Here is a 22,716-nt window from a genome sequence, read left to right on the forward strand (position 1 = left end):
TATAATAACAATAATAAATTTTATTGGCCCAAACATCATATTACAAAAATACCTGGTGGATGGCGTATGTGCATGAAATAAGGCTTGATATATTCCAGAACTTACTTACATTTTCAAGGAAATTACGATTGATCAAGGATCTCCAGTATTCATGATATCTCCACCATAAACCAGAACTATCTTCACAAAACCAGGCATTGGAGCCACAGCACTTCCTCGGCTAATGCCAGACATATCTCCAATGGGAATGATTGAGACTTCAGCGGCAGTTTATAGCTTCAATCCTGCAAATGTGACAATTTCTGAGTTTGCTATTACAACATTTGAAAGAGCAGTGCCACATCAAAATTTTTCTTTGGTACACTGTACATGACACCTAATAATAGCATGCCCAAAAGTTGTAAAAAATACACTATCATTGTAAAAAGTACACTTATCCCTTCATGATAGTTTTAAAGTTCAAATTCTTATTACTAGCATTTGGCACACGTTCACAATAAAGGAGAAGAGTTTCCTAGAAGAACAACAACTCTTAAAAGGTAAAGTACTTACTTCAGCTGCATTGGCAGCAAACTTTCTCGTTTGCACCGCAGGCATTGCGGTCGTTATTCTTTAAAAATACATCAACAATATACATTGACTATTTCTTGCTCGGCACATACATTATAATTATTGTTTAAATGAAATGGTAATTCTACAATCGTAACCAAACTAACCGGCTGCAGATAGACGTGTACCCTACCATCGTGACGGGAAAATTAGGGATTTTGTCTTAATATCCCTAGAATGCGGAATTTATTCTCAGTGACCCTAACATGCCTCGCAACCCCAGAAGATTGACAAATCTTAACCGAATTGTGCATTTTCTCCCGAGAGGAAAAAAGTAACCGACTTGGGTTGGGATATTTTCCTTTCACTCATTTCACTTCAAATTGTTCACAATACCCCAATAATCACTAATATCAGGTCAAGGTCATTTCAGGTGAAAATTATTAACGTAAAATTTAAGGCAACTTTATACAATCACTAAAATTGGTAAATATATAGAGAATATGTAAACCGAACAACCTAAGCAGGAATTCTCACGGAAAATCAGTTATATTTTCAATTGTTTGATAACCGGCATAATCCCAGAAGAATTCTTCAACTTCATGGTGCCATCTAGAGGGTTGATTATGTACCAGGATAGAATGACTGTGTCTCGCAATCCGCCGTGTTGAACGTAAATAATATAATTTTATCAATGATTTCATTAAACTATTAAATGATCGATTTTCGGCGTGGAGTGACATTCCATTATCAGCATATGATTTTCGCAGACGGAAGCAATGCAAAAGTATGGCGTAGGCAATCGCTCAGCTGATTATTTCAGTGATTATTTAGTCAAGTGACGTTTTTAGATGTTACGGCAGTAAATTTGCTTCGAAATGGATGTTTTCAATAAATTTTACTCTTCAGTAAGTAACACAGTTTCACAGTTGTCTGGAGTACTTCCTGGTAATCCTGTGACGAGGGAATTCGAAATAACGAATCATGTTGCAAGTGCAGGCCCAGGTAAGTGATCGGTGTAAATGTTACAACCTGTAAACGTGTGACTATCGACCTAAGGTCAATAGGTTAATATTAAAGGCTTTATTCATACAAAATATGTATTAGGTTTGCTGTGGAAGGTGTATTCTGGATATAAGAAATCTACTAAGCAGGAAGCTTCAATATTCCTGCTTGAAAAGAGACTCTTTGAAGGTTGGAGTAAATCAGACAGAGAAGCTACTTTAGAATCACTTAAGAGGGGAATAGGACAGCTCACTCGCTTAAGGCATCCACAGATACTCGTTGTGCAGCACCCACTTGAAGAATCAAGGTAAAAATCTTTTAAGTTAACAATACCACCCTAAAGAAAGATGCAAGCATGAGCTGATTTCGCCTGTTTCTTTCGTTAATATGTTTGTGCCTGTAAATATGTAATCAAATGGGGACTTGGTGAGGGAGGGCGATTGGTATTTTCAGTCATGAAGTAGGTACAATAATGCTTTCCAAGAAATCAATGAAACGTCTGTTAAATTGACAAAAAATGGACAAAGAAATGCAGTTCGTAATAAGCTTAAACGTTTGTTTCTTTGATTACACCAATGCTTGAAGCTACCTTTTAGCAAAGTCACCCATTTGTGAGTCATTTTGTGCCTGGGCTCATTTTATCTGCGAGGCACTTCTGTCCTTCCTTTCTGAATGTATATGATAAATAAACGTGTAAGTTCTTCTGCAATTTAATAGTATAAGGAATACACGATGGTTTTGAAATCGGCTGGAATAATTATTCTTTTTGACGTTCCAGGGAGAGCCTTGCTTTTGCAACTGAACCAGTTTTTGCAAGTCTTGCAAATATTCTAGGAAACAATACCAACTTGCCGTCACCACCTCACTTACGTGATTACAAGCTTTTTGAATTAGAGATCAAGTATGGGCTGATGCAGGTGAGTGTTAATTATTTTAAAAATTTGAAAAATAGATATCGTGGTTATTTCTGATGAGTTGCATGTGGGTGGCAATAGTAGTGGTGAATTTCCGAGAAAGTAAGTAATATCTTAAAATGTAAGACTAAGCATTCCATTGGTCTTATATTCATGAATTTTCCTTATCAGCAACCATAAAAATGAAAAAAAAATTGTATAAAAATAATTATTTCTATCCCGACCCCAGCAGAAATTCATCCGCTATCTGCCAAATATCAGGGAACAGGAGTTGAAAGCTGTCTCGATAGGGCAGCCGATATGAACACACATTGAAATAATAATGTTGGCTTGCATACTGCCAATAACGTACTATTGAGTGATGTTGGGCTACTATCAGTGAATAACTGCAAATAATGTTTTCATCATTGACCCAATATTATGCTAGTGCCTATGTTAGTGCAGTGGCTTTTGATCTAGTTGCCTATTGCCAATATGATGCCAATAGGAAGAATATTTAAGTCCAGGAGGGAGAATAATACAGGCAAATGACTACTGTATTTAGGATTATGAAAATAGCACTGGAAATCTTGTTCAATGATTGTTCACTGACCCAAATAATGGGTGGAATCTGCGGGCCAGGATCTGCCATTTCAGAATTTTTGTACTTTCTGTAATGGAATCCAGTAAACGGCTGTTTGAAAAAGATATTATTTGTTGTTTTTAAGGCTCACAAGGCAAACCAAACAACATAAAAAAATTGTATGTAACTGTCAAATTGTTTTATCAATGTTTAAAGTCCAATGTAAAGGTCAAAGTGCTGTTTTCAGAATAATGCAAAATAAATAAATAAATTAAGCTCTAACGGCAATGCTTATGAAGCATTTTATGTATCTCAGAATTGAGTGTCCCATTGAAAACAGTCCCTCCCCATGGACTTGAGCATTCCGATGACTCCTAGAACTGTGCTGATGAGAGCAAAGCTAATTGTTCCTGGTGAGGCCACAACATTGGTTTGGAGACAGAAACCAGGTGGTGGTAGTTTTGACCTCTCACTCAAAAAAGAAAAGAGCCCACATGAGAGGTAGTCCACTCAGCCTATGTTCTTTGTTGAGGTGGATGCAATGGTGTCAGATCTCACAGGGTTGGCGATTCAAATTGATGGCTTCGCATGAGGGACACTGTTGAGGAAGGCAATAGGGTACCACCTTGATTCCCTGCAATTATGATGGAGTCCAGCATAGTAATGAGGCCTGGCTACTATGGGCTACTTGGTCCCCTGGAACAGATGTCAGACAATTATCACAAGGGTGGGCATAAATTAAATCCTTGGAATGACGCACAGATGTGACGAAACCAGCTGGACAAAAGACAAAAGAGGACTGCAGTTGTCAGAGTAGGAATGGTTGAGATGAAGTTGAGGACATGAAATGAGAAAACAGAATAAGGGGGTGAGGAAATATTATGGTAGGGCTGTGTGAGGTGGAATAGCAGAGCTAATCACTCTTATTCAGTAGTCTACCCATTTGAGGTAGGCTTAGGATGGACACAGGCATAACAGAAGTAAATCTCTCAGTGCCATCTAATAGCATACACCTGATGCAAAATGGTAAATTAAAATGGTCTTCAATTCTCCATATATTTGCTCAAAAATATGCGCCTATCATTGATTTTTATTGCTCTAGTCTTTGTTGCCAAGTATGTTTTCAATTTATAATAATTCTACCCAGTAACTACAGGGTGGGGCACTTGCATACGGACAAATTTCAATTTCACGCCATATCGTAGTTCCACTGGAGGTTGTGATTGGCGTTCTTGAAAGCTACAGGCATCTAGTAAACAGTCATGACCTCAAAATGGCCGATATGTTACGTACAAGTATGGAATACAATAGAAGAGCCACTATTATCGAAAGTGCTCATACTGGGCATTATATTTCGAAATGGTTCGATTCTTTTGGTACCCCAGATCAACTGTATTGCACGATATTGCGGTTAAGTATAATGCTTTGGAGAAGTCTGGTGAAGGTCTCGCTAACCCGGTGAGGAACTCTCATTCAAGGAAACCCGTGCTCGTCTGGATTTAAGTGCTGGACCCTATATATAATAATGCATGTATAATTTCTGAACATATACCCTGTGGAAGGAATTCTGTTTTAGCTAAATTGTCATTGGTCTTCTCCTGGCTCATGTGCCTCTGCTTGTTTACAGATTGGACAAGGCTTAACTTTTCTCCACAATGACGTGAAGCTCCTTCATCGGAATATTTGCCCCGAGTGTGTGGTGGTTAATGCTCTTGGTGCTTGGAAAATATTTGGATTTGAATTCTGCGTAGGCAATCGGAATTCCACGCCCGGATCTCCTGTGAGTAAACCAAGTTCTTCTATTCAAGCATTCCAAGTGAATTGTTAAAGATAAGATCTCGGCTTGGTTCTAATTTCGTTACTTTTCTTGGATAACAAGCTGATAGATGGGTTTAAAGTTGTCTATTAAAAAAATTGTTGTAGTGGGCGGGCGGGGGGATACTGTTTGAATCACCAAGGAAATCAGCACTCAAGACTGCCTCAGAAATGATATCTATTATTTTTGACATTTTTCATTATATTTTACCAGTCTGCAGCTGGGAGATGCTCGTGCAGCAACATGCCTGAAGGATAAAAAGATGTTTTACTGGATTGGGAAAACTCCCCTTTTATATTTTTGTCCTAACTGGCAGCACCTTCAGTAACAGTGCTGTGGGTTTTACGTTTTGGAACTTGCAATAACTTGCTTGCGGTATTGGTAGAAATTACAATGTCCCCTTGAATCGTCTTCATTACACTCCCTGATCTTGTGGTTCCTTTTTATATATTCTTCTCATCTTTTCAGATGTTTTGATTAATATTTTACCCATTATGTTTTTACTATTGTGAATGGAATATTTTTCTCAACTTTCCCAAGTTCTTTCTCCTTCCGTCATGGCACACCCATTTCATCCTGCTCCTTGAAAGTCTCCATGTCATCTCTTCCCACCACCAAGTTTCCTTTACTTAGTGAAATGACAATTATTCAGTCTCAGAAATAATATAATGCCTCCATGTGTGCAGTCTTCTAGCTTCATTATCAATATATTACTTATTTCCCTTTTGTCAATCAGTTTCAATAGTTTTTCAGGAATGTTTATTTGATGGAACCGACTGAAAGTGGTGCCTTGTTGGCAGCGCTGCCATCTCTTATCCCAAAGAATAGAATTACCATTGGTGCAAAGTGACCCTTGCCATTGAAGCATTCATAGAAACCCACTACATCAGAAAAGTCATTGCAAGTTCTAGAAGTATTTCCAATAGTGCCAAACAGAGGGGGATTGTGTGGTCTGTGCATTAAATGTGCGAACTGGTGCAATCTGGCAGCCATGACGTGGACGATATAGCCCCTGGCCCACCAACGGCGCTAGTTGCCTTTTAACCCAATGAGCCGTCTGTGCTTGGCGGATCGTAAAGCTGTGCGTATGTGCCAGTTATGCTAGTCTCTGTTGTCCTTGTTTTTACTGTTTTTCTAAAATGGAAATTGACAAAATCACGGAGCAAAGAATCAACATCATATGTTTTGATGAAGTGCGGTAAAAGTTATCAAGAAATTACTGAAATGTTAACAGCTGATTACGGTGATAATGCTCTGAAGAAAACATCCGCTCTCAAGTGGATTAAGTGTTTTAAAGATGGCCAACAATATGCCACGGATGATGCAAGGCTGGGACGACCTTCAACCACCTGTGTTGACGATAAAATTGATCGTGTGCGGTCCCTTGTCCTTACCGATCGTCGAAAAAAATGTCCAAAGTAGTAGTAGTATTTAGGGGAGGCGACCGACAGCTAAGGTCATTTGCGCCATAGGGGATGGACAGGAAAGGATGAAGGGTGGAGAGAAACCCGGCATCAGTATTAGCCTGCTCTTTACGAAAGGCACCAAGGGGTCTGCAGCTTAACGTCCCATCCGACGGACGGCGTACTCACTCAAAGTGCCCTCCACAAAGCACCTTGAGTAGGGATCGAGACACCTCTGAAAAATATTCAACACCGCCAGGATTTGAACCCGGGCCCTCTGGGTAGCTGCTGAAGTGAATGAAGAAAACTCAATAGTGAGCGCTATCTTAACCGAAGATGATGGATAGATCCTTCACCATGACAATGCACCTGCACATTCAGCATTGATTGCTCGTCAGTTTCTGGAAAAAAATTCAATCACCATCCTTCATTACCCTCCTTATACACCAGATCGTACCCCCTGAGACTTTTCCTCGCTGGGAAGATGTGGGGACACAATAAAGCAAGAAACAACGAGAAAATTAAAAAGCCCAACTGCCGAGGACTTCCAAGGGTGCTTTATAAATAGTGGAAAAGAAGATGGAACAAGTGCATAGCAACCACGAATGGAGAGTACTTTGAAAAGCAGACAAAATCGATGTAGACTAAATTTTGCAAAATAAAGTTTTCATGGCCTCAGTTTGCATATTTATTGGACAAGGTAGTGCATAGTATTATTATTTCTTCTGCATTACTACATGATTTTACCCCAAATTGTACCATTTTTTCAGGAAAAAACTAATTTTTTGTAGGCTTCAAATTTTCTTGAGTTTTTACCTCACGAGTCCCTCCTCACACCAGCCCGAATACCCTCTAACCTTATGTTGCACTGAACCATCTCTTTAATACTCCTCCACCTCAACCTTGCACCCTTTCTTCCCTTCCTCCCGTCATTCCATTCAACCTGACTATTACTTCCTTCGCCTGCCTCCCTCACCCTTCTTTTCTCTCCCCTCTTCCTTATCAGTCTCCAGCAATCACTCTCAACGTGCCCTGCGTCCAATTTTCCAGCTTATTTTGAGTTCTCTACAGCTTTCTCTCTTCCTGTATCATGCCTCTTGTCTCTTTCCTGTTAGGTCAATGTATTCCATTCTGCGCCACGTCCACGTGTGTAAATGCCTCTCGTCTATACTCATCCTCATGCCTCAGCAACCAAATTTTGAAGACTTAAAACTATACTTCATATTAAAAATTTTCACTTATCTTTTCTTGACATTTTCACTCAGAGTCCCTGTTGTGAACTCCTCTTCATGAGGGCTTTTTTTTATCTAATACAGTTTTTTTAATGTGCTCATTAATTAATCTTTTTTTTTTAATTTTAAGCACTTCTTATATAGATGAACTGTCCTACCTGCTTTAATCAATTCCCTCCTTTATTAATATTTAACCTGGTCTTTCAATTTCCACCAACAACATTGGTTCTCCTCTCATACCTGTTTCACTGATTTGGCAATGTGCGCAGCAGTAATTACTACCCCTTGACTGACTGACTAACGAAAGTGTGATCACCCACTTATCTAGCTGCTTTGTTTTTCCCAGGGCTTTTTTAGCATTTTATGGTAAAAGACGACCCTGCCTATTCCTGACCATCCTGATTTTAGATCCAAATCCACCCTGTCTAAAGCCTTCTTAAAATCCACAAATCACTCGCAATACATCCTGCTTATAGTCTGCATTCCTTTCTAACAGTGACCTTATCAGTCGTATGCTATCCCGCATACCCCTCCCCTCTTGAACCAAACTTTTCCCAAGCCATTATTTTCCCTGTTATCCTTGTCAATGTCAAACATTTCACTCCAAGCACCTGAAGAAGAGATAGTGCCAAATAAATCATTAAAACGGCATTAATGAATCAGTCACCAATTGCATTGCCCCCTCCACACCTTTAATGTGAAGTGAAAAATAACACTTCTATCCCCTCCTGCTTAAATGTTGCCCCAGTTTGGCAAATCTCTCCCTGCCTTCTCCCTTCCCTTCTACTGTCGTACGAGATCCCTGCCGTAGAAGAAGTCAAAATTTCTACCATCTACCACAAAAATAAAAAAGTTGTTTATTTTATTATTATGTAGCACAACAAAAGCTACTGTGTATTCAAACTTAAATTATTTATTTATTCTTTTTAATGTATTCTAATGATAACTTGGTGAGTGAAGTGTGAAAAGACTCTCCCTACCTATAGATCATCCAAAAAAGACTTGCTTTCTTATGTCACTGAGAGGTGCAATTGTTTCTTTCAGCCCCACTGGCCCTTTGAGGAGTTCCCATCGGATGGACACCCGTGCTCACTCCCCAATCTGGATTACCTCGCACCCGAGATGGCTCTCACGCTCAGTCACAGCCCTGCATCCGACCTCTTCTCCTTGGGTGCCCTGTCGTATGCCCTTTTCTCATCAGGGGGGCAGGCTCCCCTCCGCTGCGAAGGGCAGTGGAGTCGCTTTGCCAGAAGCGCAGCTGAGGTGCCAATTGTGCTTTTGTCTAGCTTGCCTTTCCTTTGCTCCCTTCCCATTGCGTTTGGTTGTTGTCACAACCCCATGATTTCTGTCCACAGTTGAAGAGAGCCAACGCAGTCAGTGGTATTGACTGCGTGCCCGAGGGACTGAGGGACTGCGTGCGGATGATGCTGTCTGCCACGCCAGAATTGCGGCCTGATGCCCACCAATTTATTAAGGTAGTGCCGAGCTCAATTGCAGCACATCTTGTGAAACCTCCTTAGGAATCATATCGAGACATTTCAATGCTTCTGAGATTTGGAAGGGAAAATATAAAGCAGAGTGGTCCAGGAAAAACAATTGTGGCATTGGTTTCCGTGTTTCAAATAATGATACCATGGTTTTTACTTCTTTTAATTCCGTAGAGGTGTTAAAAATGCACAAAGTATGTGCGAGGGCATGTGGGTCTGGGCAGCCATGCATCTTAAGAGATTTGCCAGACACGCGACTGGCTACTCTTTTAATCTTTTGGTGCTAATAGAATATGCAGTAATGAATACAACTGGTTCAATCACCTGTGGTTCTACTCTTCTCTCTGATTTGTATTACAATAATTCAACAGCTTAATACTCTGGAAGGTTTAGAACTCTTTTCAGGTAGAAGACTATCTCCCCTAATTAGCATGGGCTCTTGCTCTTAGCCTAGTCCTTAATTTGTTGTCTCGAGTGTTTTTTTCTTTAATTGATCGTCAATTCACATGTAAACAAGTGTTATTATATTGTGGAGTATGTCAATAGTATCATTTAAGGTATCACTTAGTATATCTTTGTCTAAAAAAACTTAATTAATTGGCAGTAAGCCTAACGTAACGAGATATGCCTATGTCTCTGGTAATTCTCGGGTAATTTTTTGAGATTTCCTGAGTTCACCTGCATAATTTTTTATGCTGTTTCATTTCCAGATTGAATACTTTGAAGATGTTGGTGTCAAAACATTGAATTACTTGGATTCTCTTTTCCAATGGGACAATCTGCAAAAATCTCAATTCTATAAAGGACTTCCACAGGTTATACCCAAGCTGCCTCATCGTGTTTGCCTCTACAGGTGAGGCACTATTCTGAACACTCGCTTAACTCTCTCGCTAACACTCACTTGCTGAACACTTGAGTAAAATATTCTTAGTGGGATCAACCCAGCTTATTCATTTGCCTTGACTAAAAGTATAATGTTATCTCAAACAGGATCATTCCATGCCTGGTGAAAGAGTTTGTCAATGCCAGTATGGTTCCATTTGTCTTACCAAACGTAATGGCCATTGCCCAGAATTGTTCACGTGAAGAATTTGAGCACAACATTCTTCCCCATCTGCTGCCAGTCATGAAGATCCAAGACCCAATACAGGTTAGTGATGGATTTTCTCATGATGAGGAGGAGGAAGCAGAAATCTATGTGGAATGACTCTAGTTGTGTGGATTGCATGAAACCTGCACATTCTCCCCAACACTTAATACGTATTATTATTATTTCATTTTTGCCCAGAGATCACAATACAAAAATACCGGGTAGGTGGTGTATGTACATGATATAAGGCACATCGAAAAGGAGCAAAGACACAGGATCAATTAAGGTACATAAAAGAAATGATGCTCATAGTTACATAAATGTTTGGTACAAACCCATGAACATCGGCTGTAACATGCACATGCAGTATCAAATTCAGAAAAATCATTGATCACCAACATGAATCAGACCATGACCATTGCTCGAAACTATAAGTATGAACTTTCTGGTTGGGAATATTGTTGAGATATTTGTCAACCAAGTAGAACATATTACGCTGGAGATATCTTTTTAATTTATGCCTGAATGCAGCAGTTCCCTTTGTATCCTTTACACTTTTGGGTAGTTTGTTATATAATCTGATGCCCATTTCATTGGGTCCTAATTTCAATGCTTTAGTTCTTATATTCCCATAATGGAAGTCATTCCTGCCTCTGGTGTAATGATGATGATAGGCAGAGTTAAGAGAATAGTTTCCAATGTTATTTTTTATATATAGAATTAAAAACATAATGTAGATGCACGGGAGTGGTAGCAAAGTTAATTCATGGAAAATAGGCCTTGATGGAGCATTGTGAGGTTTCCTGGTTATTGTTCCAACAGCCTTCTTTTGCATTTTAAAGATGGTTTGATAAATAGCAGCTGATCCCCATAATACTATACTATATATTTGAATAAATTTCTCCATAGTATAAATTGAGTAGTACAGTTTTACTTGTAGTTTCATACAGGTTTTGTTAATAAATAGCCAGGTGAACTGAGCTTATGTTGAAGGGCTTTTACATGCATATCCCAAGAAATATTTGCACACACCTAGAAATTTACATTCTGTCCCATTCTTATTGCATGCAAAGTATACTATTTTACTTTTATTTGCAATTAAGTCTAGAAGGTTGTCTGCACACCACTTTTTTATTGCAAGTGTGACCGACTTTGCCCCTCGACTTTTTCCCCTCCTGAAGGAATTTTAGTTAACTATCATGGATCTCAAAATAACTAGTAATTATACCTATTATAGCTATACTATAATTACAATGCTTCAAAAGAAATGTCAGAAACTGATTTTTCTAAACACTTATTAAGAGGACAGAGTTTTTAAGATAAAATTCACTTGAATTTCCACTTCTGTTCATCCCTTCCTTATCCTTCCCCCTCACCAGACTCTTCTCCTGTCCTTGAAAGGGTGTGCAACTGACCCTATAAACTGTGGACAAGCATCACAGTACTTGTCCATTCTGTTCTTTCTGATGTAGCCAATTCTTTAGCTAAATATTTATCTTATTCTTTTTTGTCTCTTGGAGGAAAGGGCTGAAATTAAATTGCCTCTTCACTCCCCGATGTAGATCCTGTTAATATTCATGCAGCGCATGGCACTGCTGCTGAAGCTGACACCAGCAAGTGTGGTGCGCTCGGATGTCATGCCCATGCTTCACCGAGCCCTTGACTCAGATGCGCAACCTCTCCAGGAACTGTGCTTGTCGGTGCTGCCTTCGTTTGCATCCCTGATTGACTACACGGCCGTGAAAAATGCTCTTATCCCACGGCTCAAGCGATTGGCTCTCACTACTCCCTATGTGTCTGTGAGTAAATGGTCTAACTCAGAAATGAACGTTGTTGAAGGAAGTCGTAAGCTATTAACATTTAAAGTTTTAAAAAAATACACCTACAACCTTGTCTTTTCATGCTTTGACTTGAAAAAAAGCAAGAGTTTTAAAATATCATAAAAATCATAATGCATTGGCAAAATTTTCCGAATTGCGATCAAGGATTCATTTTTTGAATTCATTACTTCTGAACATGACACAAAAAGATAACCTTTGTATCGCACCTGGGTCTTGCAGAAGCCCAGTAGAACATTTAAAGCTGCCTCATCGTAATAAATCTTGTGCTAAACCACTTTGTGTGAATATTTTTGCCATAATTATTTTTCAGCAGATGTTCTTAAGAATGAAATTCATTATTTCAAATTGATATGTTTTAGTGGCTATTAAGTCTATGTTTAATTGGTCAATTTTAAATAAGCAAAATCTCCTAAACATGATATTGTTTTGCTGATGTCAAAGGGGTCAAATTGCAGAGATTGAGAACAAAAACAGTGCAACGACGTGGCACAGTAACTAGCTGGGTGCATATGCAAATCTTTGCATCTAACATTAGGACTTCATCCTTGTGAATCTCATTTTATGGTTTTCAATATCTTGTTTCTAGGTTCGTGTGAATTGTCTAGTGTGCGTAGGGCGTCTCCTTGAGCACTTGGACAAATGGCTGGTTTTGGATGAAGTCCTCCCACTCCTCCCTCAGATACCGTCGAGGGAGCCTGCTGTCCTAATGGGCATTCTTGGTGAGATGAATTAGTTTTAATAATCAGTCTGTTCTCTCCTGTATGCAACATTGGTGCTCATGGAAAGAAACTATGACATTTTCAAAATAAGATGGTTAGTAGACCATAATAAGTCTTAGTAGAATAATCATCATTGAAATCTATTCCAAGTAGTAGTTTTGAGGGGAGGCGACCGACAGCTAAGGTCATTTGCGCCATAGGGGATGGACAGGAAAGGATGAAGGGTGGAGAGAAACCCGGCGTCGGCATTAGCCTACTCTTTACGAAAGGCGCCAAGGGGTCCGCAGTTTAACGTCCCATCCGACGGACGGCGTACTCCCTCAAAGTGCCCTCCACAAAGCACCTCAAGTAGGGATCGAGATACCTCTGAAAAATATTCAACACCGCCGGGATTTGAACCCGCGCCCTCAGGGTGGGAAGCCAGTACGTTAGCCCCCGCACCATCTCGATCCCCATCTATTCCAAGTGTTTTATCCTCTCGCGCTAGGACATTTTTTTTAAAGCATTCAAGATGGGCTTACAGCACGAGGACTGACGATCAGGGTACATGCTTTCCATGGTCAAATTTTGATTTTGTAGTCATTCTCTGTGAAAACTGCTCTACTCTCTCTTAGATCCTTCGGCTAAATATTAGCCTAAAAGTTGTGCATTGGTTCATGAGTGATGAAAATAGAAATATGTTAGTGTGTCACTCTTTGGAGGTTTCTTCTTGATAATTACGTTCCTTAGCAATTCTTAAGCGATGCCATTGTCCCTTATAATGCTTCTGGTGAAAAAACAGTAAATAAGGATTCTTACATAGAAAATGAGGACTTCACTTTTGTTGGCCATAAACTAGATGCACTTGTAAAGCATCTGTGGGCTCTCGGATAAGAAGTGCTCTCTCTCTGGAGTGCCATGACGTTTGCATCTTCAACTATGGAATTCAAACCAGGAACGACTAAGGAAGATTTAATGGGATTTTTGGAAGAGCATGTCCTGGAAATTGGATAGTTAAAATTGTCTCAAGGCTGCTATGCGACCTCCCATGGAAGCAAAGACAGAAATCTTTGTGACAAAATGTTTACCTTTGCGTTGCAATCTTTATATGGAAAAGTACTCTTTCCCGAGACTTGGCCTATCAACACAGGTGGGACAGTGCAGGCAAGGTGCTTCATTGCTTCAGGCATTATGCAGGAGCAATAAGAGGCTAGAAATGGATATTCTAATTAGTGAACGCAAACCAGATGTGATGAGCACTGGCTTTGTTTCAAGTGAATTAAATTCTTCTCGTCTACTCATCTCATTCAACAGATGACGTACTCCATTTTGAGGTTCACCACCTTTGAACAATCCTCGCAATTCCCTCTGGAATCTCTGTTTTTGACATCGGAATCTCTGATTTTGTTAGCAGCTGGATAAGGTCCTAAAATATATAATATAATTTATCAGCGGCATAAGTGAACAAGCCAAAGTGCATTCTATAAAACTCATGTAAAGTCATAAAAATAAATGATGAATCATTATTTGTAGTTTCCGTTACACATTGAAAGTCAAATACCCACAGTAATGGCTAATACCATCCTGAAAGTCAAAGGTATTAGCTAAGAAGTAGGTAACGTAATCATAATTGAAATTCAATCCTGCAAAGTTGTTTTTGAGCAGACGCGATCTCAACTTTAGAATGGTTCCCATTAAGTGATATCCTTTTTGTTATTTTATTTCTAATTATTTATAGCTGTCTTTGCCTTTAGTCTTTCATTTTTACAACATAAAAGATGACTTGTGAACTGAATCGTGACCAAGAGACACTCTTCATACTTCAAAACTGCATTTCCTTATATGCCTGCTGTATATCACTAATGCTTGCCCTTGTACTGAAATGAACCAAAGACAAAAATGTTATTCTCTCTTTTATGTACTCTCCTCCCTATATACATACACCACATATTTATTTTCTAATTATTCCCTGTCAAAGGTGCTGTAAAAATGGTATAAAGATAAATTTATTTTAACTTTTATCGTGTGCTATGAATGTTTTTAATCAACTTTTAAGCCCACTGTGTGAAGTTAGGCTAAAAGCCCTCTCCATCTGTCTATTCAGGTATATACAAGCTGGCTTTAACCCATGAGCGACTAGGGATAACAAAGGAAGTGATGGCTACACAAGTGCTGCCATTTCTTCTTCCTCTGCTTGTAGAAAATGGACTCTCATTGCCTCAGTTTAATGCTCTTGCTGCACTCATCAAAGACATGGTCACCAAAGTGGAGACCGAGCACCGGGCAAAAATCACTCAACTCAGCTCCATCCAGCAAGAGCAGACGTAAGTGTGCCCCAGCAGACGTAAGTGTGCCCCTGCATTGGCACTCCAACCATGCACCGCTCTGTGCAATTCTCATTTATTGTGGCAGTGAAAAAATAACTGGGCTGCATATAATTTCTTGTTGATAGGTACTGGAAAATTGGAACGCATTAATCATAACTTAAAATGAGCTAGCATTTTTTAATTATTATCTCTTGTTAAATACCACTATATCATCTCAATGGCTATTGTTATCGACTAAAATATAACTGTAGAAATCTGCAATATATGCCATTATTTGAATGTACCAGGTGAAGATGTGTGTATATAACTTGTCTATTTCTTGGCCTAGAGCATTGGCATTTCATCATTCTGGAGGTGTGCATCTCTGATGTTTTCTCTGTATGAAATGCACAGGTCTGCTCTGCAAATGGCACTAGCTTCCGGAAACCCAGAGAACTTGGTCCCCTTGCCAAACCCACAGTCTGATCTTGATTCCATGCTGTCAGAACTTGGTCTTGAGGACTGCATGAAAAACATTAATGGCAGTGCTGAAGTTGCGCCAAAAAGTGAAGCCAGTAATTTTGATAGCATTTTGACCAATGCTGCATCATCCACTTCACCAACGTCCCTGCTGACAATTGAAGACAAGTTGAGGTATTTAGATTTGCTTGAGAAGAAACAAAGCATCTCTCTTGCAATTCTTTATTTTTTACACTATTCAAATCCATTCAATTATTTTCAAATGGTCTATTTAATTATTTATAACTATTTATTAACATGTATTTCATGTTTTGTCAAATGTCTCCCAGGGGCTAATTTCTCTAAGATGCAAGGCAGTTGAAGAGTCCTTGTGAGTTGCACATAATTTGCTGATTGTGCCCTTGTTATTTGCCGGCAAAGCACAGTATTTCATTGGCACTGCACAACCAGGAGTTAGGAAATTGAATTCCTCATTTCACTTGATGAATCTGTTTCCATCAACTGCTTTCATTGTGTGTTCGCTGGACAGATTTGTGGACGGCCACAGCATTAAGTGGGCACATTTCCGATTCAAGTTAAAAAAAAACACTTATATAGGCTACTTCCTGATGGCATAGAATCATGAGTAGGATATTTTGAAGAAGTGAAACTATTCAGACGTTGTCATTAAAATTAGATGTGATTTTGCGGTAACTTTTCACATTTGCATGTGTAATGAGTAAATACAAATTCCACAGGTTCTCAAAACAAAAGTTGCAGATGCAGCAAATACAAGCGCTCGATCCAAGACCAACGGAGACCGCAAGGTTCATGCCAAAGGACATTGAGACGAGTTTACTTGAAAAGAACTTGAGTGAAATGAGCCGAACTCAGAGTGGAAGCAAGCAAACACAATTCTTCCAGGTGCCAGCGGCCAACATGGCACCCTTCCCTCCGCCTCCCAAGCACCCTCCTCCCCAAGTCAACACGGATGGCCCAAGGGGAGGCGGCGGTGCCAGTGCCATGTGGCCAATGGGGAACCTCCCCTCTTCTGCCATGGCATTTCCCAGTGCAGCATCAAACACAAGCCTCAATCCGCTGAAATCTGCATCACCATCGGGCATGGGGAATGCCGCATTTAGGCCTAGTGGGGGCCAGAGCATGTATGAACCACTCCTTGGAAACTCAAACATGGTGCCACTGGCGGCAACCACGACACCATCACCACTCAGGGGTGGTTCGTGGAATGTCACTACCCCACTCCTACCCTTCACTCCCCAATCACCTCAGAGCAGCGGAGTCAAAACTTTGTCCACGTCTGAAATCAATGATCTGCTCAGTTAAATCAAAACCCTTTACTGTGATTGCAATTTTTTTTAAATACTGGATATTATAATTATGTTTAATAGCTCCAGCATTTCGTTGCACTCCTGAAGAAATAATGTCTTGCACACAGTTTTGTCCATCAACTTTGGTGGCTCTGATCTAGAGTGCATCTTGATTGTCCACGAAGAAACAATGCTGCACCAATTGATTTGTCACTCTTCCTTATTACTATGTCATGAGACTGAAAAATTTTATTCCAAATAAAAATTTATTTTTTAATGTTTAGTGTGCATTAAAATGTTGTATGTTTTCACTGTAAATGTTCTCTTCGTGTTTCTGTTGAAATAAAACAAAAAATATGCTTTAAATGCTTTTTCCAAAGTCATATCACTGTTAAATGTTTGGAGAGTGATATAGTGTGGATTGGTACAGCTTCAAGAAGGAATTTGTCTGCTGCAGTCCCACCCAACGAATTGGGAGTAATTATATAGTTTGATGTTATTGACATGAAACTAGGGAGCAGCACACTAATGGTGTCATCAGCGAGCAATGGATTTCAAATGTACAGAAGGCACCAGCAGAAGAGGAAAGAAACTTTTTTCTACCAATGATAACACATCATTGAGAAGGAAAATTTTATTGCAAATAAAGCTAAAAATATATAAATATATATATACATCATTTCCATAACTTCTTTAATTTTCTTTTTTTAGATATAAATAAATGGTTAACCACATTTTACACTTCCACATTAATATACTCTGTATTAAATCGACGCCCAATACTTTTGGGACCATTTTTGTCCAGGATGGCAAACTGCCTTGAAAATGCTTAGAAATGAAATTGATACACATATACATACCTGCCTCACCTTTTTTCCCAACCATTAAAGTGCTCTGCAGTTACAGCCCTGAAAATATATGCATACGTCAGTTAATAACTTATCCACATGAAGCAAATAAAACTTAAAAATTACTATAACACTTGTCTAAAACCTGAATTTCACTTGAGTCAACTTGACCAGGATTTTATGAACAGTGGAAACCCCTTAGAATGCCAACAAATCATATGGATTAAAGTTATTTAAGGTTTGAGTTAACTAATGTAACAACCTATTTGGTCACAAAAGAAATTAAACTAATTTTTTGGAAAAATTCCAATTGCAGTTTCCTGCTCATCAGTGCACCAGCTTAAACCATTGGACTGGCATACACAGTCAAGTGAACTTCAGAGTTAATCACAAAAACTAATTGCATTTAAAATTTATACAATAAACCAGTTTTCATTTTTGATCATTTGAAATTATCTTAACCAACACTAAAGCTTGCAATGACATGTCTGGGTATTCATTGGATAAGCAGAGCAATTTTTGCTGTAAGTTAAGAAAACTTGGTTACACTAATAAAAAACCATAAACACCCAAAGGTTGGTTTAATAGAGTAGGGTTCACTCAAGCCCAGCAGCATGTGAAATTCACACATCAGGGTATGTGGGCCCCCCATATTCCCTGTGCCACCCATCTTTTCCCAGGAAGTTATGGTTCCCAAAAAATCACACAGCTCACCCGAGCTGTGTGATTTTTTGGGTACCAGAACTGTGAGGAATTGAACCTGGGCCCTCCAGGCAAAATTCCAATGCCCTACCATATCTCCCACCCTACTAATGTCAGCACTGAAAATTTAACTGAATTTGAAAATTTAGGTAGGTGAGCATATGCTCCATTTATGTTCATAATGAACCCATCAAACACTTTCACCAACTAGTACCTGCCTCAGATGATTAGCCCCTAATTGCTTAAATTTAAGTTTATCTCAACAGTTTTATCCACTTTCTAAGTTTAAGGGGAAAAATCAAGGTAAATAAATTCATATGAAATTGACTTAATCCATCTGCAGATTCAATTAACATAGTCAATTTTTCTTGTGGCTTTTTTTAAAAGTCTAATCCCTTGCACCTCAGGAAGCTTAAGTCTTAGAATCTTAACTCATCAAGTTTTCCTCATTTTCTAAAAACACCTCATGGAACCCATTTGGCCGATTCAGATTTTGAGAATTGACTCAATTGAATGCTCCATTCATTCGTGTAAAAGCGCATTTCACACAGCTACTGTGTACACCAAGCAAAACAATGCCAAAAACTATAGTAAGCGAAAAATAATAGTATTGATGGAACAGCATTATCTCCATTAGGAACTTCAGCCAGAAACACTTTGCAAGCATGGAAGATGTCATGCAAAATGAATTTGAATCTTTTTAAATTCAACATTGTTTTGATAAGAAAGCTCTAACTGCCCTATTTATTGTCACTTCTGTACTTCCTGGGATCTAAATTGGTGGAAAAAACTCTTGAAGTAATTTCTCAATGAAATTTAACTGTTGAGAACAATAAACAAAGAAAATAACTATGAACTTAATTGGTTGCTTTATATAGGGGCTACATTTTTTATACGTCATGAAGAAAAACTTGAACATGTGGCTATGTTAATGAGAACACTGTACACTAAAAAGTTTGCTAACTCTTTCCATTGTATCAAAGTTCTGCCAAATACCTGATAATGAAAATTAACATTGCCCACACATACCTGAAAAACATAATATGGTCTATTATTTGAACCCAAGCATTAGGCTTCCTGATTTCCTTCCTTGAGGTAAACTTTACAGTCGAAATTATCCCTAATCATTAATTTCATAGGATACAAATGAACCATCAATTGTACATTAAATGATCTTGTAACACTAATGTTTTAGTGGTGCAAGAAGTTCAATAGCATAAAAATAAAGACATTTTGCTAAGTACTGACATTTAAAAATTAAAAGATATTGTTATATATGATGTAAGCTTGTAACATTAATAAACAGGTGAATCACTGCAGTATTACAAATCACATTGAGACTTAGGATTGTCAGGTACTCAATTAATTTGGTTATAGTTGACATAATGAGTGCAAATGACATAACAATAGCCATTTACCACTTTATGTCCAAACAGTATTTTAAATTTTGAACATTTGGTAGTTTATACCATGGCATCAAATATAAAAAACTCAAAATTTAGTACCAGTGATAAATCTAAAAGGGCACAAGTTAGCCACAGAGTAAATACAGAATAACATAAATTCAACAAGATGAAAATGGTAACTTTTTTTGCACGACTAATCAGTAAAACAGAACCCTTTCAGTCCTTAAAGAATCCACTTCACTAATACTTGTTAGTATCAACACCCGAACTTGATTTTGGAAGTATTTTCTTGGCTAGGCATTAGAAATGCACTGCCCATCAAGTACCAATGCAGTTCATTCATCTGCTTGATCTCTTCATTAATGAAACGGAAATTTCAGTGACTTTCTGAAGCAAACTGGTAGCATGACTTTCAAAAGACAAAAAAATTGACCACTCAGATAAACTTAGGACACATAGCTTAATATTATCCATGTTTATGTATTTCAATTTGTATCATACAAAGCTATCATTCCTAAACGAGTTCACATGAAACACTTCCGTGTTAGCCAAACATGCATCGCTATGACACGGCCAAGTTGAGCATTTTTAAGATATTATTGAGTATAGCCATAGTATTATTATCCTAATGAACTTTGTCAATGCTAGATTAGCATTGATAAAGCCAACAGGTCCTTCACGAAAATAGAGCAGGAAAACTCCCTTCTCTGCCATATTTGTAAAGAAAAAAGAAGACGAAATACAGAGATACACAGCAGATTTATGAGAATTAAACTCAACTATTGGAATAGAGTGGCCACGAGCACTAATCAGTTGGGTAATAATATCCCATATGACAATTCAATTATTATCATAAAAACTCTCAAGGTACTCTTCCAGTTGAAATATTTCTCTGCTTAACATGAGAATTTCTATACTATGTAAGTAATATACTCAATTTTCCGACACACTTCGTAAAAACAAACCTCCAGTTCTTATAATCAGCCAAGAGGCAACCCAACCCCACAATATAAACTTCAATACCCCATACTTTTTATCTCCCTTTAGTCCATCCAAAATTCCTACCTCTCTTGCCTAGAGTTCTCCCTCTATCACAAGTCTTCAACATCCCATTGCCAAACAAAATACGCTGTGCCCAGCTTTCCAGACTCCTTTGGATTTCTCCCAACAATCCTCTCCCATCCTCCCCCATTCCTCAAATAACCACTTCCTAGTTTACTTCAGCCCACTCGTTTTATCTTTCATCCCATCCCCCCCTCCAAACCTACAATTTCCCCCTATTGTCTTGCTTACAATGCTGGTGTTTCAAAGCTTTAAAGGCATTCCCCTTAACCGCCAATGATTCTTACACTTTAAAATGTCTGCATTTGAATGCATATTAATGGAGAACTCCATTAAAAGTTACAGCCGCTGCATCTCCCACAACTCTTAGAATTTCACCATATCAAAGTTTTAACAAGCTTTAATTAGCATACTTATTCAATGTCCCTGTCATCAACTCACACCTACTTGTAAAAGGCATAACCCTAAATTTAATGTTAAATGTCCCAACCAATAGAATCTTTTTGGTCCCCAGCACTTCCCTGTGTTAACAGTTCCACCTGCTCTAGTTTATGAATACCTATTTAAACATTAAAAAACGTTTCATACATTAACATTGATCCCACTATTACACTGATTTATCAATATACTTGACAGCAATTGCAATCCTTTGGCTGCCTGGACAACTACATTAGATCACCTGAAAATCTGATTTTCAGAATTCCCTCCTCCCTTTCTTTCCTCAATCCTGGGTGTATTTTAATAAAAATCACAACCCTGCTCTAACATCTGGCCCCTTATCTAATGCTACCCATCACAATTCTCCATCATCAAACACACTAACTTAGCAGTCCTAGACATGTACAGGCTGTGGACAAGTTGCCTATTCCTCCAGGGTACTCACCCTCTATTCATTAAACCTGGCCTCTTTTCCAAACACCTTCCAGATATCAACTGAACAACCAAATTACCTCCATTTTAATCCATATATCTTCACTTTAGTTACTATTGCATCAAGTGCGTACCTCTCCCAGAACCCAAATTGATCATGCCCCAACTAAACCATTTGACCTGCTCTCCATCCCTTTGCCATGTTGCCACCACCTTATCTGCATTTGAAAGCAAAATTGTTGTTGCTGCCTGATGAGATGTATGGAGAGCAAATGTAAAAAGTTTTCTCCTCAAAAAAGGGCATTAAAAAAACCAAATCTGCATATATGAAACAAATGGGTGGGGATTCTGCCACCTGACATGGATTGCCTCATGCCAATTTCTCAAAATATAAGCCACTTAGTGCCCATATATAGCATGCACTTTGAAATGAGTTTATCAACCACAAGTTTACAACCATATAACCAATGTTTTCTCACAATTTAACCTAAAGCCAACACTAATGAAATTTTTTAGCATATTTCACATTAAAAATTTTAACTAGGCAGTAGAATCAACTGCATATTACCAATTTATACATAAATATAGTAAAAATAACCCCGAAGAAACAACTTCCAATTAATAAATTGGCTTCTTTCACAGCTCAGCCCTTTATAAATTACTTTTCATTTTCACTGATATGCGCATGCATTCGAATCATCCACTTATTTCTATCCAAATGATGCAACTTTTGCCAGCTCTAAATTAATCAAAAGTTGATTATTCTTTTAGGTGAAACATTAATGGAATGAGTGATAGTATTTTCAATCAAGAGAATAATTTATTCAAATCCTGTATTCAAAATGTATAATCACATGACAACTTCAACACGCATTTCCTTTTGTAAATAAACCAATTCATCATAAATTATTTTTCTCATAGGCACATTTTCAATCTTTGTCTTTAAAAACATTCGAGGGAAAGATAAGAAATCACTGATGAAAATCAGGATCATCAGATCATTCAGCGCCATGAATGAATAAAATAAGACAAAAAGCAATCTAAATGTCACCCACTCACACAAAAACCATGAACGTCAATCGTGCATTGTACCAAACCAATGGCAATAGAGTAGTTTGCAAATGAAAATTTTGCTTCC

The 22,716-nt window shown here is 38.4% G+C and overlaps 2 protein-coding genes and 1 long non-coding RNA gene across 3 annotated transcripts in view; 1 reads left to right on the forward strand and 2 right to left on the reverse strand.

The window, feature by feature from the left end:
- On the reverse strand, positions 1 to 1,109 carry LOC139697564 (uncharacterized). The gene is made up of 2 exons (XR_011702790.1): positions 553 to 1,109; positions 1 to 284 (listed from the first exon to the last, which is right to left on the reverse strand). It is a non-coding gene; the product is annotated as an uncharacterized lncRNA (long non-coding RNA).
- An 85-nt stretch (positions 1,110 to 1,194) lies between these two features.
- Positions 1,195 to 17,329, forward strand: LOC139698068 (SCY1-like protein 2). Its single transcript, XM_071596951.1, has 13 exons — positions 1,195 to 1,554; positions 1,657 to 1,861; positions 2,333 to 2,471; positions 4,658 to 4,810; positions 8,526 to 8,744; positions 8,837 to 8,956; positions 9,679 to 9,821; positions 9,959 to 10,118; positions 11,621 to 11,857; positions 12,486 to 12,618; positions 14,702 to 14,921; positions 15,318 to 15,557; positions 16,121 to 17,329. The coding sequence occupies exons 1-13, from the start codon at positions 1,428 to 1,430 to the stop codon at positions 16,704 to 16,706; spliced, it is 2,682 nt and encodes an 893-aa protein (XP_071453052.1). The 5' UTR covers positions 1,195 to 1,427; the 3' UTR covers positions 16,707 to 17,329.
- Positions 17,330 to 17,360: 31 nt separating this feature from the next.
- The window catches only part of Cpsf6 (cleavage and polyadenylation specificity factor subunit 6), a 75,609-nt gene continuing 70,253 nt past the window's right edge, over positions 17,361 to 22,716 (reverse strand). The window contains exon 14 of the mRNA XM_071596958.1: positions 17,361 to 17,598. Within this exon, the coding sequence (XP_071453059.1) occupies positions 17,556 to 17,598 (43 nt within the window). The 3' untranslated portion in view covers positions 17,361 to 17,555. The remainder of the gene's footprint in view (positions 17,599 to 22,716) is intronic.

The sequence above is a fragment of the Hetaerina americana genome, unplaced genomic scaffold, assembly GCF_022747635.1.
Source record: "Hetaerina americana unplaced genomic scaffold, ioHetAmer1.1.p SCAF_8, whole genome shotgun sequence".
Lineage (NCBI taxonomy): Eukaryota > Metazoa > Arthropoda > Insecta > Odonata > Calopterygidae > Hetaerina > Hetaerina americana.